Raw genomic sequence first — 15,798 nt, 5'->3', positions numbered from 1 at the left:
CACTATTAATGTTTTTCCTGACTGAAGTTGCCTCTGAATATGTAATTCTGCAGAGTCAGTGGAGGCTACTTTTTGTACAAGTACTATTTCAGAGTAGCACTGTACTTGACAGAATTGAACCATATAGATTTTAAAAACCACTGCGGCAATTAAGACTTCTCATCGATGAAAATGCACTTACAACTTTTACATTTGTGTTTCTCATTTGGATATTTTCCAAATGGGTTAAAACACTTTTTATGCTTCTTACACATATTCTCCTATTCTCTGTCAATTTTCTTTTGGGGAGAACAGTCAAGTACAGGGATGATGGGATCTGGGTGGGTGGATATCAGTAGTAGATGAATGGCAGCCAAATAAATTTTACAATTAATAATCTGTAATGACTTTGCTATATATTATAAGCAGTGTGTTTTGGTACAACACACCTGAGCATTCAAGTTCCAGAAGTTTTTTTGTATAATTTTGACATAAATATTCTTTGACAACCTTATTAGGAGTTCATAGATTATATTATTTATTTGCTTGTTTGATAATTTTTAGAGTGACCATCTCTTTTATGCTGTTGTTTGCCAAAGGATTGGAACGGTAAGTAAAAGACATGTTTTATCAACTGTATTTTTTGTCTAAGTTTAATGCAAATTATTATTTTCTGAAATAGCATTGCAATTAAAGATATGATGCAGGGAGTTAAGAGTACCTTGTAGAAGATATGTTTGTTTCAATGTGCCAATTGGAGTGAGTGTTTTTGTTCACAGAAAACCTAAGGTAAATTTTTAAAAGTGGATTTTAAAATATTTTCACCGACTTTTTATACTCCATTATTAGAAACGGTAATCTAACTCTCTTCAGTTTTTAGAACTGAAGGGTTGTCTCTTTGAAGATGCCATTTTATATGATAAAATTAAATGTTAACAGTATGCTGCTACCTCGCTGCTATAATTTCTAACGTGTCTTTCGCTTCCGTTACAAAGACTAGTGAGATAGAGAACATACGGGACTTAGCCTTAGAAGATGTAAATGACAATTCTCCACAATTTCTACAAACTCACTACAGCGCTTCAGTATCAGAGGTGGGTTATGGCAAATGTTAATATTTTTTCTTGTTGATATTTTTAAATTACTTTCTGGGGCAAAGCGCATGAGGTTCTAATGTGACCACACCCATAGCAGATGATTACATACATTCCTATTGGACTTTCGTACACCTTCACGTGGGTGTGGAAATGGCTGGGCTGCATGTACAGCTGGTGGGGTGAAGAAGAAACATTCAGCTCTCTGACCTATAATGGCAATAGGAAGTAATTTGCATATGCTAAGGAGGTGTGGCACGGCTTTCCTGCAGAAGTTAGGAAGGATACCAAAAGGGGCTTGTGACCAAGCATTTGATGACCTTTATTTCCTCCAGGTATCTGCAATAAATTTCACGGTAATAAAAGTGGAAGCTGTGGATAAAGATTTTTCACCCTTCTTGAGCCTCATTACTTACAGTCTTTGGGTGAGTGCCCTTTGTTTGTCAGAGACCGTGAACGCTGGTCTACATTTCATACAAAATATAGCCTGGGATCTGATTTGCGTATGCAAATATCTTGCACTGTGCAGTTACAAATCTGCAAAATGCTAGCGTCAGAAGGACTATTAAAAATTAGAACTTAAGCCACAGGAAAAGCCTAGCATGCAGTGAGCCCTGAATCTTGTTTCTTAACACTTGTGAAATGTTTTGTGGTACTCTTCAGCTGCAGCTAAGGAACTCAGTGCTGCTTTTTAGAAGCAGAAGTGAGAGTTTTCCCTCTTTTTCATGTTCATATTTGATTTGCTGTTGACTGCCAATCCTGCCGAGGTGCATATGTAAAAGTTAAGATTATTTCAACTAACTTTAGATATCTGCAGTGGAGATCTTCCTGTCTGAGCTTCATGTCTCTGCTCCTTTTATAGCTGGTGAAGGGAAGCTGATGTCATTCATCTGACATGCTTTAGGAAGATATCAGATAGAAAGTCTAATGGCACTGATGGGAGAGGCAATAGAATGTGTTGAAGAGGATCAGCATTTTCCTTTCCAGTGGTGGTGTTCAAGAGGTTCCTGGTGCTTAGTGAAGAATAGTCCAATAATAAAGGTGGCAAGAGGAAAGAGAATGTATTTCCTTGTTAATCATGTAAAATATGTGATCTATTCATTTAATAGGGTCCAAACTCTGATTACTTTTATATAAGGGAAGGAGATGGAAACATCATGGTGAATAAAACATTGGATTACAACAAGGTCAACCTTTTCAATTTAACAGTCCAAGCAAAGGTATGATATAAATTAAAAGAAGAATGAGAACCGTGATAGTCCTACAATGATAGTTCCTTTGTTATAACATCCCAGTTTCTACAAATTTGCAATGTTAGGGAGTTTCCAAGCCAAAAGTTGAGTCTGCATCTTGGCTTATACTGTAGACAAAGTACCACATTCTTAATCTTTGAGCCATTGTTTAAGTCTCCTCTCAAATACCGTCCCAGTTTCTTTCTGTATGCGTTTATGTATACTGTACATATTTATTATCTGTTATTCTGTTCGTCTATTCTTTCTGGTATATCTAATTTATGCTATTTTTGCTGCAGCTTACCACCTGCAGTTTGTGTGTCTTTTTTGAGGTTTGAATATATATATTTGCCTTCAATTCATTTTAGAACTAAAAAGAAGTAATTTCGCCACATTTATTGTGATATCTAGCAAATAGTACAGCTGCAGCAAATGTTACTGCATTCTCCATGCTCCTGTGTAACACTTGCCTGATATAAAATTAATAACTAAGAACAGATGCCTTTTGATGGTATTATTCCTAGAACTGGATTTCTAGAAATGGAAAAATCTGTCAGGGTGAGAGTTCTCAGGTTAAAAATGCTTAGATACTACAAAGCACATATTCTGCTGTATTTACCACTGAGAAATGGCTCTTTCATTACAATGTTTCCTATTGTCTTCCTTCTCTTGGGATATAGGAAAAATTTGGAAACAACAGCAATACTACGTCGTTAGTAATTAACGTACAAGATTATGATACGTTGAACCCCTATTTCAGCCAATCGGTGTACAATGGAAAAATCAGTGAAGACCAGGTAAAAGCTTTTCTCTGAATGCTGTGAAAGTAAATAGGTTACTCCTCTGCACAGTGCTTTTCTCTCAAGAATTCTTCATCATTGAGCAGCTTAAGATGAAGAGCTGTTTTGTTTTGTGCTAACTAGTGAATTGAAAGGTTATCAACTGCAGACCTCCAAGTACCGGGTAAACAGGCCACGTATTATACAAAGCATAAAACTTTCTGCTACAGAAACAGATTCTTTTTCTTAAAGAAAAAAAAAACGAAAACAAAACCTAAGTAGGTGTTGTAACAGAGCTTTTATTCTAAACTTGAAAGGGCAGTTGTCTGCCCATTAGTCCTGGAATTAGCTGCCTGGTTTCAGTTTTAAGTAGCGTAATTCCTTCGTACTTCATTACAATCAGGTAAGCAAAATAAGAATCTGAACGATAAACTGTGATTTATATTATATTGTAATTTAAAAAATAGAGAGAGAGAGAGTAGAAATTTCTGGGTGGAATGTATTTTTTAAACTCAGGCTTCTGTATGTATTGACAAAAAAAAAAATCACAGTACAGTATTACCAGAATAAGCCACTAAAATTGAAATAGTTAATTATCTTCTTTATTATCCCTCTTTCTTTATCATCATCTTCAATGTTAACATATTTTAAACCACATAATCTTTTGGTGTAATACCCTTGGTGTCCTTTTTGTTAAAAGTTCATCTTTAATTGAAAGGAATCATTTTAAATCTTCTAAAATGATTTTTACCTTTTAAATAAATTACTGTTTTTATTAGGGCTGCAGTGTAGACTCACGTATTGTTTTCCAGGAGAGGAATGGAACTAAAATATACAATGTTCTTAATATGAATTCCATCAGTGACTGCTGCTTCATAGTCTGGTGTTTCTCAACCACAGTGTATCCATCAAGTATTTTGGTCATCATTTTCCTCTGTAAAGCGTGTATGGCAGAATTTTTTCTGGATCCCAGTGATTAAATACATGTTTCTTGTTTCTTTAATCAAAATTGTGACTTAATGAACAATTTTAAGTTTATGTGTATTTCTTTCAAGTTAATCAAGTTAATATATGTTTTCTAGGTGGGTGCTCTGGCTATTCTCCCAGAGGAGATATTGGCTAAAGATGGAGACACAGGTATAAATGAAAAAGTAGTTTACAGCATCAAACTAGGTAAGAACCTTTATTTTCTTCTAGACATTCACATAGTAAGTTATGATGTCTGTGTTACTGAAGAGAATGATAAGGAAGTGCAGGGTGCAGTCAGATGTCTTAACTGCATACATCTTCACTGCAGTGCTGTGCCGCAAGCTAAATCGGCTTAATTTCAGTCATTATAGCAGGGTACAGCTATTTTAAAAATGTTTAGATATTCTTAACCTCCCTCCAGTAAAGAATTCCTGATTCAAAGTGTAAGTCAGTTTAGAGACTTCTATTTGACCAAAAGAATTCTATTTGGGACCATCTGGAGAGATCAATTCCATTGGGAGGTTTTCCTCCTCCTGAGACAATTGTTAAAAGCTCAAGAGATGCTTAATTTGAGACTCTTGAATTGTGAGTGAATTTCTTAAGAATTTTTTTGAGGACAGAGTGTTTGAAAAAAAGCCTTTTATCTGGAATGTTTGTTCATTTTTGCTATGGCTGAGGAGATAACAGTCATAAAAAGGACAGATCAGACTTACTGTTCTGGTTCATTCTCACTAACCCATCGCAATTTTTTGCCTTTCAGTGAACCCCCCAGCCCATAGCAACACCTTTTTAATCAATGCAGACACTGGAGTGTTGGAAGTAAAGACTGCAGTTGACAGAGAAGAATGTCCGTATCTTGTTGTGGGCATTCAGGTAGTGATTGTTTTACAGTTCAGTGTGTTAAAACTGTCTCAATTTCATAAACTAATATGTGAAGCCATGTTGCTGTTAATAGTATTTCGTGTGATAAAGGGTGGTTGGTATCAAGGGCCCATCGTGCATGTCATTTAAAATGCAAAATAAAGGAAAAACAGATTTATTGAATATATGCAGTCATGTCATGTCCTCATGTTAAGCTGGAAATGGCTCAGTGTTATCAGGATGTGGAATTTACAGCTACAAACTCTGCTTTCCAGGCTGCTCAGCAAGACAAAGCTTTCAAAACAGCTGATGCAGTAGTGCTGGTTACTATTGAAGATGTGAATGACAATAGTCCAGTGTTGTCACAATCAAGCTACAATGTCTCAATTCTAGAAAATGTCCCAAATGGGATGGAAGTTCTTCATGTAACAGCTATTGACAAAGATGAGGTAAAATGACAATTTTGTTATGGTTGCTACAAATACTGCACTTCTGAAATAGAATATAAAATGCGTTTGCATTATACAGGTATAATGAATAGTGCTGTAAATTTTGTTTTCGTGACGATCTGAATATGCTTAAGCAAAACAAACTTAATTTCGCTTCTTTAAAGGGTAGAGTACTGTAGCCAAAGAATAAATTTTAGCTGTCTCTGAAACTCCTCTAGTTTGCATAAGGTCCCAAATATGAAAGTGCAGAAGTGCAAAATGGACACAAAGCTGCAAGTCACCCTCAGCTTGCATGATATATTTCTTCCATGTTGTTTACTCCTCTCCCCCCCCCCCCCTTTTTTTTTTTTTTTTTTTTTTTTGAACTGCTATCTCAGTTAAACCAAAAAATTAAATGTTCTCCATCTGGAAAATAAGAAGAAAACATCCTAAGGGACTAGCACAGTGATTGTCCTATTTAATTACAAATATCATTACTCTTTGCAGGGAGGCTTCCAGGGAACGTTCATTCTCACACCAGCTGACAGTCCCTTCCAGCTAAGTCAAACTGGGATCCTAACTGTGAGGAACTCCACGCTGTTGGACAGGGAGAGAGTACCATCTATTCACCTACAGGTATTAAAAATAAGCCTGCTCCTTTCCAGAGCAACCCGAGGCAAACAGGTGATACCTGATCTGTCCTGTCAAGAAGCTGACTGATACAGATCAGCAGCTTATTTGAAGAATCAAATCCAGAGCTATCTGGAGGGAAATACCACTAGTGATGCAGTTTACACAGCTTGTAATTGTCGTTCATCCTACTTACTACTTCTAGAACATGCATTTGAACAAAGCAGTAATTTTACTGCATCATTTTTAAAGGTCACTGCTAGAGATCATTTGTCACCTTACCATGAGGTGCACTCTGCAATCAACATATTGTTGCAAGATGAAAATGACAACAGCCCAACCTTTAGAGGCGCGCCGTATGAGCAAGATCTTTTCATCAACATGACTGCAGGAATGTCCATTCTTCAGGTACTAGACGTACTAAGTAAAAATGACATTTTTATGAGCTGAATGTACACGTAAGTCCTTGCTTGAACTTGTCTTGTGGTCCTATTGAAAAGGGGATCTTTTTTGAACTCCTCTTTTCATTTAAAAGCTTACAGCTGTTGATGGTCCCTAATCACAGTGTCCTAACCTAATCATACCCAGGTGTACTGATTTAATGACTCCTGATGTAATCTCTTGAACAATCTACCCCCAGTGACTTTGGAATTACTATGAAACAAGCTTTCTGAGACACAAACTTGGTGTGATTCACACGAGTTCCACAGTGGCAGGATTTTATTCTCGCTGCTGGAATGACATTGTGTGTGCATCAGAGAGCACACATTCTTACTGAGATTTAACCCAGGAATCATACAGGAAGTAGACAGGTAGTCAATTAAAGATATAACTGAATTTTACTGTGGCTATATCTAACTGATTTTTCTATATATAACAAATTATCCAGACCTATTATTTGCTATAAATGAGAGGAAAAAAACCCACAACTAATTCCTAACTATCTGCTACTAGAATGATCTTCTCTGCAAACTACACAAGAATAAGCAATTCTGTGTGACTTGATAACAGCACAAGAAGCTAGAGTAATTTTTTTTTTTTCTTTTCTCCAGGTTCATGCTGATGATCCGGATGATGGTATAAATGGAGAGATAAGCTTTATCTTAGCTGGTGGCAATGAAGATGGATACTTTGAATTGGATCCATCCACAGGACAAATCAGTTTAAAAACAGTAATCCCATTAGGAGTCAACCAGCTTAAGAATTTTGTCTTGTGGATAACAGCTACTGATGGTAAGACAAGACTTTAGTACAGGTCAATACGGCTATTCCTGGTGATGGGTTTGGTTTTGGGTTTTTTTTTTTTTTTACTTGAAGGAATGCTGTCAAAATAGGTTCCTAGACTTTATTTTAAAAATACCATATGGTTTTTTATCTGCTTGTATTTGTTGAAGAAAGGTGTCTTATTCAAAGTAATTGCTGCATCTCTGGTAAAACTCTGCTTCCTGCTGATGCTGTTATTTCAAATCTGTTTTCTTTATAGCTATGGAAAGAATGTGCAAAATAACATACATCTCATACCTTCTTTTAATTATTGACCAGTATTGCATAGCATAGAATGCAGAGATTGAGGCACAAGCTAGGAATTTATAATTCAATCATCAGTCAACAGGGAGTAAAATGAAAATAAAATGTGATGAGTAACTTGGTCTGTGTCTGCACATCCGTGTGGGTATTGAAAAACTAAAATGGAGATGCCAAAGCCATTTTTAGGACGACCAGCACAAATGTCATTTCCTTACCCATATTTTTTGTGGGTTTCTTTGTTTTAAAAGAATAATAGAGAACTCGGTGAACATTCATGATCTGAATAAGGACAGAAATAAATGTAACCTAAGAATGGTATCCCACTCCTGGTAACGTAGCATACAAAGTGGTTTTCAGCCTCCCGATTTTCCCCTGATTTGGTCAACATGAGCTCTGTGTCTTTGAATTATGACTGTGTGGATAAAATGGGTACTGGGGGAAATACAGTTACAAAAGAGATTCATTGGTCCATCCTTTGCCTGTCTGTCTGTGCTAATATTGTAGTATATATTCAGGTTCATCTATTGTAAATGTAACACCCAATAATGAAACTCTGATCTTGCTAGGACCTCTCAGCAGTACCATAATAGTAGCAGTAAGGATTTAAAAAAAAAAATCAGTACCAGTGGAAAAGTATATTTATTTTTTTTTAGGCAGAAGGTATTTTGTGCATCTGCTGGGAGATTGTTTTCTTTTGCTTGCAGGTGGGATGATTCCAAGAAGCTCATCAGTGCCAGTACAAATTGTTGCCATTGGAGATTCCAGACCACAGTTTACTCAGAAAACATATAATGCATCTGTGAAAGAAGAGCTAGTCAGTCCTGTTGAAGTAGCAAGAGTAAGAGCAACTTTATTCTATCACTTGTATAGAACATGACAGCTATAAGGAAATCCTGTAATGTATGTGCTCTAAATGTCTACATCCCCCTGAGTTATGGATAACTAGATGTTGTGTTTTCTGCATACCAAGCTTCACATACGTTACATACTAACTACATCCCTTGATGAAGCCTATCACCCACAAAGCCTGTTCCTTCCATTCAAACCTTTAAACAGCATCTGCTATCATTTAACATTAAAAAACCCAAATCAAAACAAAAAAACCTCAAAACCCCCCACCTCCCCCAAAAAAACCTCAAACAAAATAACCCCCAGAACTGCATGAAAAAGTAAACTTTTTTGCTTGGCTCTTTTTGACTTTGGATATTCTCCAAAGCCTGTAGTGGCCCAAAGGCTAGGATAGGCAATATTCATTCATTTGTTGGTGATAAATCTAAACCCCTGTGACATGATATAGCTAGGAAATGGAGACTTCCCATCAGAGAACTGTCACAAATGCATTTTCAAAGAAGGCTCTAGAACTTGCTCCTCATTTTGATCAAAAATTGCTCAGACAAGTGGGCCACTAGAATGCACTGTGATGGCTCCTTCTTAGATGCAATTCTGAAGACAGATGGGAGGTCTGATACCAAAGCAGAGAGAAGATAAGGCAGTTTAGTTTAGATTTATTGCCTGAGTTATTTAATTTTTTTCTTTACAAAAAGAAAGGCAGAACCAAAGGTTAAAGTGCAGTCTGTCTTTTTTATTAAGTATTACACCTATTTACATTTCTGTGTTAGTGATGTTCCAATAAAAGGAGTCCTCTTCAGCTGTATTTTATGTATATTGTGGTTTGATTCTTACTACTTTTAATGAATAAAAGCAGTAAAATAAGTTCAGACATAGTTAAAACCATTATTCTTTTTTAGACAGTGGTTTATTGCTTTGAATTCACTTACAGATAATATGCTGTATCTCACACAGGTAGAGTATGTGTCTTTAAATCCCCATATACCAGTTACATTTCAAGTACTGACGGAATCTGCTACATTTGACATCGATGACAGTGGAATCATCTCAACAAAAACCAAACTGGACTATGAATCCCAGAATAATTACGTACTGAATATTTCCTTGTCAGATGGAAATGCTGCTGACTATGCTACGGTGTTTATCAAAGTTACAGATGTCAATGATAACAGGCCGATGTTTGGTATAACCAATCCTACCATTACTATTCCGGAGAACATGCCAGCTGGAACTAGTATTACCAGTGTGTCAGCTACGGATGTGGATGAAGGCTTTAACGGATTAGTGGTTTATACTCTGAAGGGTGGAGAAGGAAAAATGGATATTGACACCTCAGGTTTAATTTTGCTGGAAAAGGTTTTGGACAGAGAAGAACAAGGCTTCTATAACTTAACAGTGATTGCCAGTGACCAAGGCCAACCCGTGCTGTCTACAGCTCTCAGTTTGACTGTCATCGTTGATGATGTGAATGACAACATTCCAGTCTTCTCATCAAGTGGATATGCAGTGAGTGTCCCTGAAGATGAAGCGGTTGGAAGGACTCTGCTAACAGTATCTGCTACTGATTTGGATGCTGGGGCCAACGCTCTCGTGAAGTACAGAATTGTCAGCCAGCAACCTCAAACCTCCTTGCCAGTGTTTCTTGTCAATTTGACCACAGGCCAACTCAGCCTGAGCCAGCAGCTGGATTATGAAACCATAAAGCAATTTGAAGTAGAAGTGGAGGCATCAGATGGAGGGCAGCCAAGTCTCAGCTCTAAAACACTTGTTGTTGTGCATGTACTAGATGTCAATGATAACCCGCCAGAATTTAATCAGGCAGCTTATGATATATTTGTGTTTGAAAACCTACAAAAGGGTAGTCCTATCTACATGTTCAGTGTTACTGACAAGGACGAGGTAGGTACCAAATTAATCTCATCCTGATAAATCAAAACAACATGATTTTCTCTATTAATCTGCAAAAAAGCGTAGTAGTAAATGGGCAAATGACTGGCAATAAGTACATTTTGGGTCACAAAAACTTCATCTTGCTTTCTATGGAGCCAGCAATAAAACCTCCTTAACCAAGGAAGTTAAGACCTTGTACAGAATAGTTTACTGGCTATATCAGAGAAGCTAAGGAGAGCTTCTCTCCCTATGCTTACGTAATCCAGGACAGAAAAAGTTGTTTGTTTCTGTGCACATGCATATGAGATGAATGCATGTATGTCACACCAGACAGAAAACAGTTTTGTTTTTGTGGGGTTTTTTAAGTTCTGTATTATTGCTTATTCATCAAAATAATCAACTCTGGTTTAATATTGCTTGGTAACTTCCTTCTATCTGAGAATATTTGTTAGTGCATTTCTGTAATGCAGTCAACCTGCCATTAGTATCAGCTTAATCAGGGAGAAAGGCAATTGTAAATCTGATATAGTTTCTTCTTCTTCTTTAACAGGAAATTACACACTTTCATTCTGCTTTATAAAAAGTTGTTTCTTTCTACCCTCGTTTTATAAAGAAATTCCATATGTAGCCATGGCACCGGGGAGCTGGTTTGGAAGGAGAGATTTCTGTTATGCTATAATATTCTTGCTCCATGAGTTTTAAAGAAGCATAAATGCTTCTCCCAGTTCAGACTCCACTGAACTGCGTTGCTGCTCCTCGCATCATGGAGACTGATCTTAGAGAGCTTTAGGGAGGGAATGTGTAGGACCCAGGTAGGGAAGCCCCAGTTTCTGTTTGCAAAGTTGATTATTTCCAGAGCTCAGGGTGCAAAATTTCCTCTATTAAACCTTGCAAAGCACTTGTACTTCTGTAATGAGAAGTCCCACAGAAATGTCAAGTATTAATAAGATTATTTTTTTCATCATTTTAATCTTAAATAAACTATGTTTTTCTTTTTAGGCTGGCTTTTCCCAGGGACACTTTATTCACAACAGCACTTTGTTTACTGTGGATATCCCCGGAATACTTTCGTTAAGGAATGACGCAGAACTGGACAGGGAGACTACACCTGCATTCACTTTACAAGTAAATTTGGGGACAGACTCTGCAGCTTTGGCTCATTTCTACTTCATTCCCTCAAACCCTTTTTTGTATCTTCATCAGATGGTTAAAATGGCAATGCAGTCAACTAAAATTCCGTTTTGTTTCTTTCTTTGGCAGGTATGGGCAGTTGATGCTGAAACGAATGGGCTTAATTCAAGTGTCTTGTTCCACATCACTGTTCTGGATGTCAATGATAATAACCCTGAGTTTCAGGCGCAGCCATACAGTTTTGTGATTTGGGAAGGAGATTATGTGTTGGGTGCTCCTGCTGTAGTTGGATATGTGATTGCTACTGATTTGGATGAGGGAGACAATGCGCGAATTACTTATTACTTATCAGCTGGGGATGGGGATAATCCATACAGCATCCAACAGGTAAGGATTTGATATGCTGAAAACAATATTTAGATACTGCTTTTCATGAAGTTACTTGACATAGTAAGGTACATCAGTTAAAAAGAGTAGGCAGTAACCATTCTAGCACATATCAAAACCAGCATGTGCTCTGTAGTTTGGAAATAATAGTCAATATCTAAAAACTAAGACATACTGGTCAGATGTTGCTTGGAATCTGAACTATATTTGTCCAAAGGAGAGCAGAGGATTTCAATCCCTCATCTCTTTTGAGATGTTGGTGTACAGGACTCGTCAAAATGATCCGTGCATTGAACCATCTTTCCTTCTCTAGAATGGAACCATTTTGGTTAATGGCAACGTAGACAGAGAAACTAAAGAGAAGTATGAGCTGCTGTTGGTGGCATCTGATAACGGAGTACCTCAAAGGCAGGTAATACAGAGAAACACACTATTCTTTATTTGCAATTTCTATTCATAAATTTAAGTGTCCATGCATTTTCTGAATCATGGTTTTCTCCTGTCACATGCCAGAGTTTCACATATGTCAACATTCAACTGTTAGATGTGAATGATAACCCTCCTCAGTTTACGAAAGCACAATACTCGGCTAGTGTACGCATAGCAACAGCAAAAGAAGGAGCATCTGTACTATCCGTGTCTGCTACTGACCTTGACATTGGGATCAATTCTGTTGTTTCGTACAGGTAAATTTCTGTGAGGTTAATAAGTATCTTTTGTAAAAAAAAAACCCGGAAAACCGGAAAGGTATTTTTAATTCTCGCAAAGTATTTTTATTGGTCAATAAGAAGATAAGAACTGTTCATAGATATTTTACAAGTGTTGTAATGTGTAATGATTTTTAAACTTGGGAAAAAGGAGAGCCATCACTCTGTGTTTTCGAGTTTATCAAATCATGATTATGCCATCAGAAAGAGAATGCAATCAAATTATAAACTTATCAATAAGAACTAAAAGCCAAGAGTTGTTTGAATTTCTGAAATTTTAAATAGTATGTTGGAGTTTGAGTAGGAAGTAAATGAATTTCTGAGAATGCCTGTCTTTTCACACATCTTCTGTCTGCTGGAAGGAGATCAAGAAATACTAACTTTTGTAATGTACTATGCATAAAAAAAAAAAATAGAGATTTTTTTGGATGAGCCATAGAAAATACCAGGATACCTTGACATGAAAAGTATAGATTCTGAGGCACAGATCAATGAATTGGCAAACTGTGGGTCTTTAAAACTAGTGTCTGGAAAGAGAATATTTTTAATTATGAGATGGCATTTTACCTTAAACACATTGTTTTTTCTTGTGAGCAACACAGTTACCTGTGAGAGTTTGCAGAGCACTAGGGATTAGCAGGTCTGCAGTCTTCAGAGGAATTTCACCTGGATTTCTTAAGTTGCTGAACATACAGCTGAGTGTGCGGTATCTGCCTTCTGTTGGTGGGAAGGCTTGGGGTATAGTGGGAACGGAAAGCATGAATGCTATCTTTTTTCATGATGGAATCATACTTGGAAATAAAAAGGCCAATATGTTTAGGCTAATGACACAGCAATTAAAACCTGTTGCTTGGCCATTCTTTATAAATAAGCACACAGTCTGTTGAGTGCTTGTTACAGAAATAACAGTAAGTAGATGGTACTTCCAACATCATTAATATGAACGTTATACTGACTTCTTTTTAACACAGCTTCGTGAACCATTCTGATGATTTCCGTATAAATAACCACACTGGAGAAATCACCCTCAGCAGTAACTTAGACCACATCACAGCTGACACAGTTGTTACACTGATAGTTATTGCTGCTGATAATGGAGTTCCTCAGCTTACAGCAAATGGTAAATGATGTCTTTTCACCTTCTGGGTTTTTTTTTTTTCCTTCCCACATAAATGTAACCTTTGCAAACATTGACATTTGAAATTAATCCCATCGCTGTCGAGTCAAAATGAATTAGGGCTAGAATCCATGTTACATTTCAGCAATGATGAATATTTGCTTTTTACCCTTTGATTTCCTCCCAGCTGATCATATTAACAGAAAGCAAGCTTGGTTTAATAATTCTGGTTAGAAATACCATTTTGTATTTCTTGCAGTGGTGCTTATGGTGCAAAACCCAGGACTTCATAGTAGTAGCCACTCTAAAAAGATATATTAAAATAATACTGATAATGTGTGTGAGTGTCTCAGTTTTCCTTTATTATCTTAGAGTTAGAAACATTTAAACAAATTAGAAACTGGCAAATAACCCTCAGACAAGTTTCTGCTCTTTCAAAAAATACTCAGTCGCATGGTATTTTCTGTAACTTTTTAATGTATTTTTAGGGGTTAGCTTTCATTTATCAGGAACAAGAGAAACAACAAATTTTACTTAAATAGGATGAGTAGCCACAACAGAACTTGCACTTGTGGCTTTATGTATATCCCTTCTCTTCTGTTACAAAGCAATTTAACGTAAGATTTTTAAGGAGTGGAAAACGCTTGCGTATACCATTAGCTTTAACTTGGCGATCCTTGCTCTGCTATCATACTGAAGCAACACTTCTGCAATCAGTGAAGTGGGGCTATTCTGGAACATTAGTTAGGTATAAAAGGCATCATGTGTGTTACATAATGTGTTACATATTAATCTTTATTACTATTGATTTTTTTTTTCCTTCTCATTCCTCTTTCCTACATGTGGGTTTCTGTCATTTTCTATTAGTTCCTTAAAAATTCAGGGATATAGAGCACAGGTCAGGATTATTTTAGCAGCAACTTCACTATTTTAATTTGTTTTCTCTCGTTAGCCTCTGTTACTCTCTACTTGCTGGTAAACGACACTAGCTTCGGCCTGACTTTTGATAGCTCCAGCTATGAGTTCAGCGTTCAAGAAGAACAACCAGCTGGGACTGCTGTTGGCTCTGTGAAGGCTCTGACTGGAAGCATAGCTGTACAAGTAGCATACTCTCTGAAATCTCATAGTGACAAGTTCTCTGTTAACGACCAAGGAGACATTGTGGCTCTTACCAAGCTAGATCGAGAAGACAACGACTTATACAGCATCATTGCAGAAGCTGTTGATTCTGTGGTGCCACCCAATACAGCTGTTGCTTTGGTACAGTATACTGCATTTTAAATTATTTTTTAAAAAGGAATAGAAAATATTTTTAAAAATGTATTAAAAAATCAAGTGATATCCAGATAAGTGTCACCTGTTACGCAAGCATGAGGGTTTTGAGCCTTTTATTTAATTTCCCTTTTTTTTTTTCTGAGGAGATATTACGATCTTGAAATATTGTCAACTTCACAAATTGCATCACTTCCTGAGAGTTCCTCTGTAAAAAACCCATAACCAGAGAAACTGATTAACACGGACACTGATTCTGTGCATAGTTCTGTCAAATGCATGAAGGAGATGAGCCAAAAAGGCCCAGGTTATTAATCCTGCTCATCTCTTCCAGTTAGAGTATACGTTATCTCACTTGTAACAGTTGAGAATGAAAAAAATAAAAATGCTGAGGTGCTGAAATTGTGAAAATGCTCAAATGCTGCAAAATGCTTAAGTTGTTATTTATCCCTTTTTGGTTTTTGTGTTGTTGTTTGATTGGTTTTTTTTCCTACAGGTTTCCCATAGATTAAGATATATCAAAATTTGCCTTTGGATACTGTTTCCACAGTTCAAATATGTCTCATTTTTCTTGTTTTTTCTTTTTTCTTTTAAATACAGGTAACTGTGAAAGTAAATGACATCAATGACAATTCTCCAGTTTTCTCAACATTGGTTCAAACTAAACTATCAGCTCCTGAGAATGTAACTAGTCTAGACTTGGGTGTATTTTCCGCTACTGATCTGGATATAGGAGTTAATGCACTTATAAGCTATTCTCTGCAAGATGATTTTGCTGGAGTGTTCCATATTAACAGTTCTACTGGCAAGCTGACGACAAAAAAATCCTTAGACAGAGAGATGATGGACAGTTATGAATTGAAAATAATAGTAAGTTGACAAATTTGATGCAAGCTCACTAAATTCTCAACATAAAAAATAGAAAATACTGAATCATCGCAAGAAA

General features: G+C 36.7%; 1 protein-coding gene across 1 annotated transcript; it reads left to right on the top strand.

The window, feature by feature from the left end:
- The first annotated feature begins 1,288 nt into the window (after nt 1-1,288).
- Nucleotides 1,289-14,760, top strand: LOC129204609 (protocadherin Fat 4-like). Its single transcript, XM_054820835.1, has 17 exons — nt 1,289-1,498; nt 2,183-2,293; nt 2,986-3,102; nt 4,167-4,257; nt 4,814-4,926; nt 5,130-5,363; nt 6,225-6,380; nt 7,025-7,205; nt 8,204-8,337; nt 9,303-10,247; nt 11,238-11,363; nt 11,499-11,756; nt 12,070-12,168; nt 12,270-12,442; nt 13,435-13,583; nt 14,533-14,681; nt 14,734-14,760. Exons 1-17 carry the CDS (start codon nt 1,289-1,291, stop codon nt 14,758-14,760), a joined length of 3,273 nt encoding a protein of 1,090 aa, XP_054676810.1.
- Nucleotides 14,761-15,798: the final 1,038 nt, after the last annotated feature.

This window comes from Grus americana, chromosome 3, assembly GCF_028858705.1.
Source record: "Grus americana isolate bGruAme1 chromosome 3, bGruAme1.mat, whole genome shotgun sequence".
Classification (NCBI taxonomy): Eukaryota; Metazoa; Chordata; class Aves; order Gruiformes; family Gruidae; genus Grus; species Grus americana.
The sequence above is the reverse complement of the archived record's forward strand: the minus strand, read 5'-3'. Positions and strand labels throughout refer to the sequence as shown.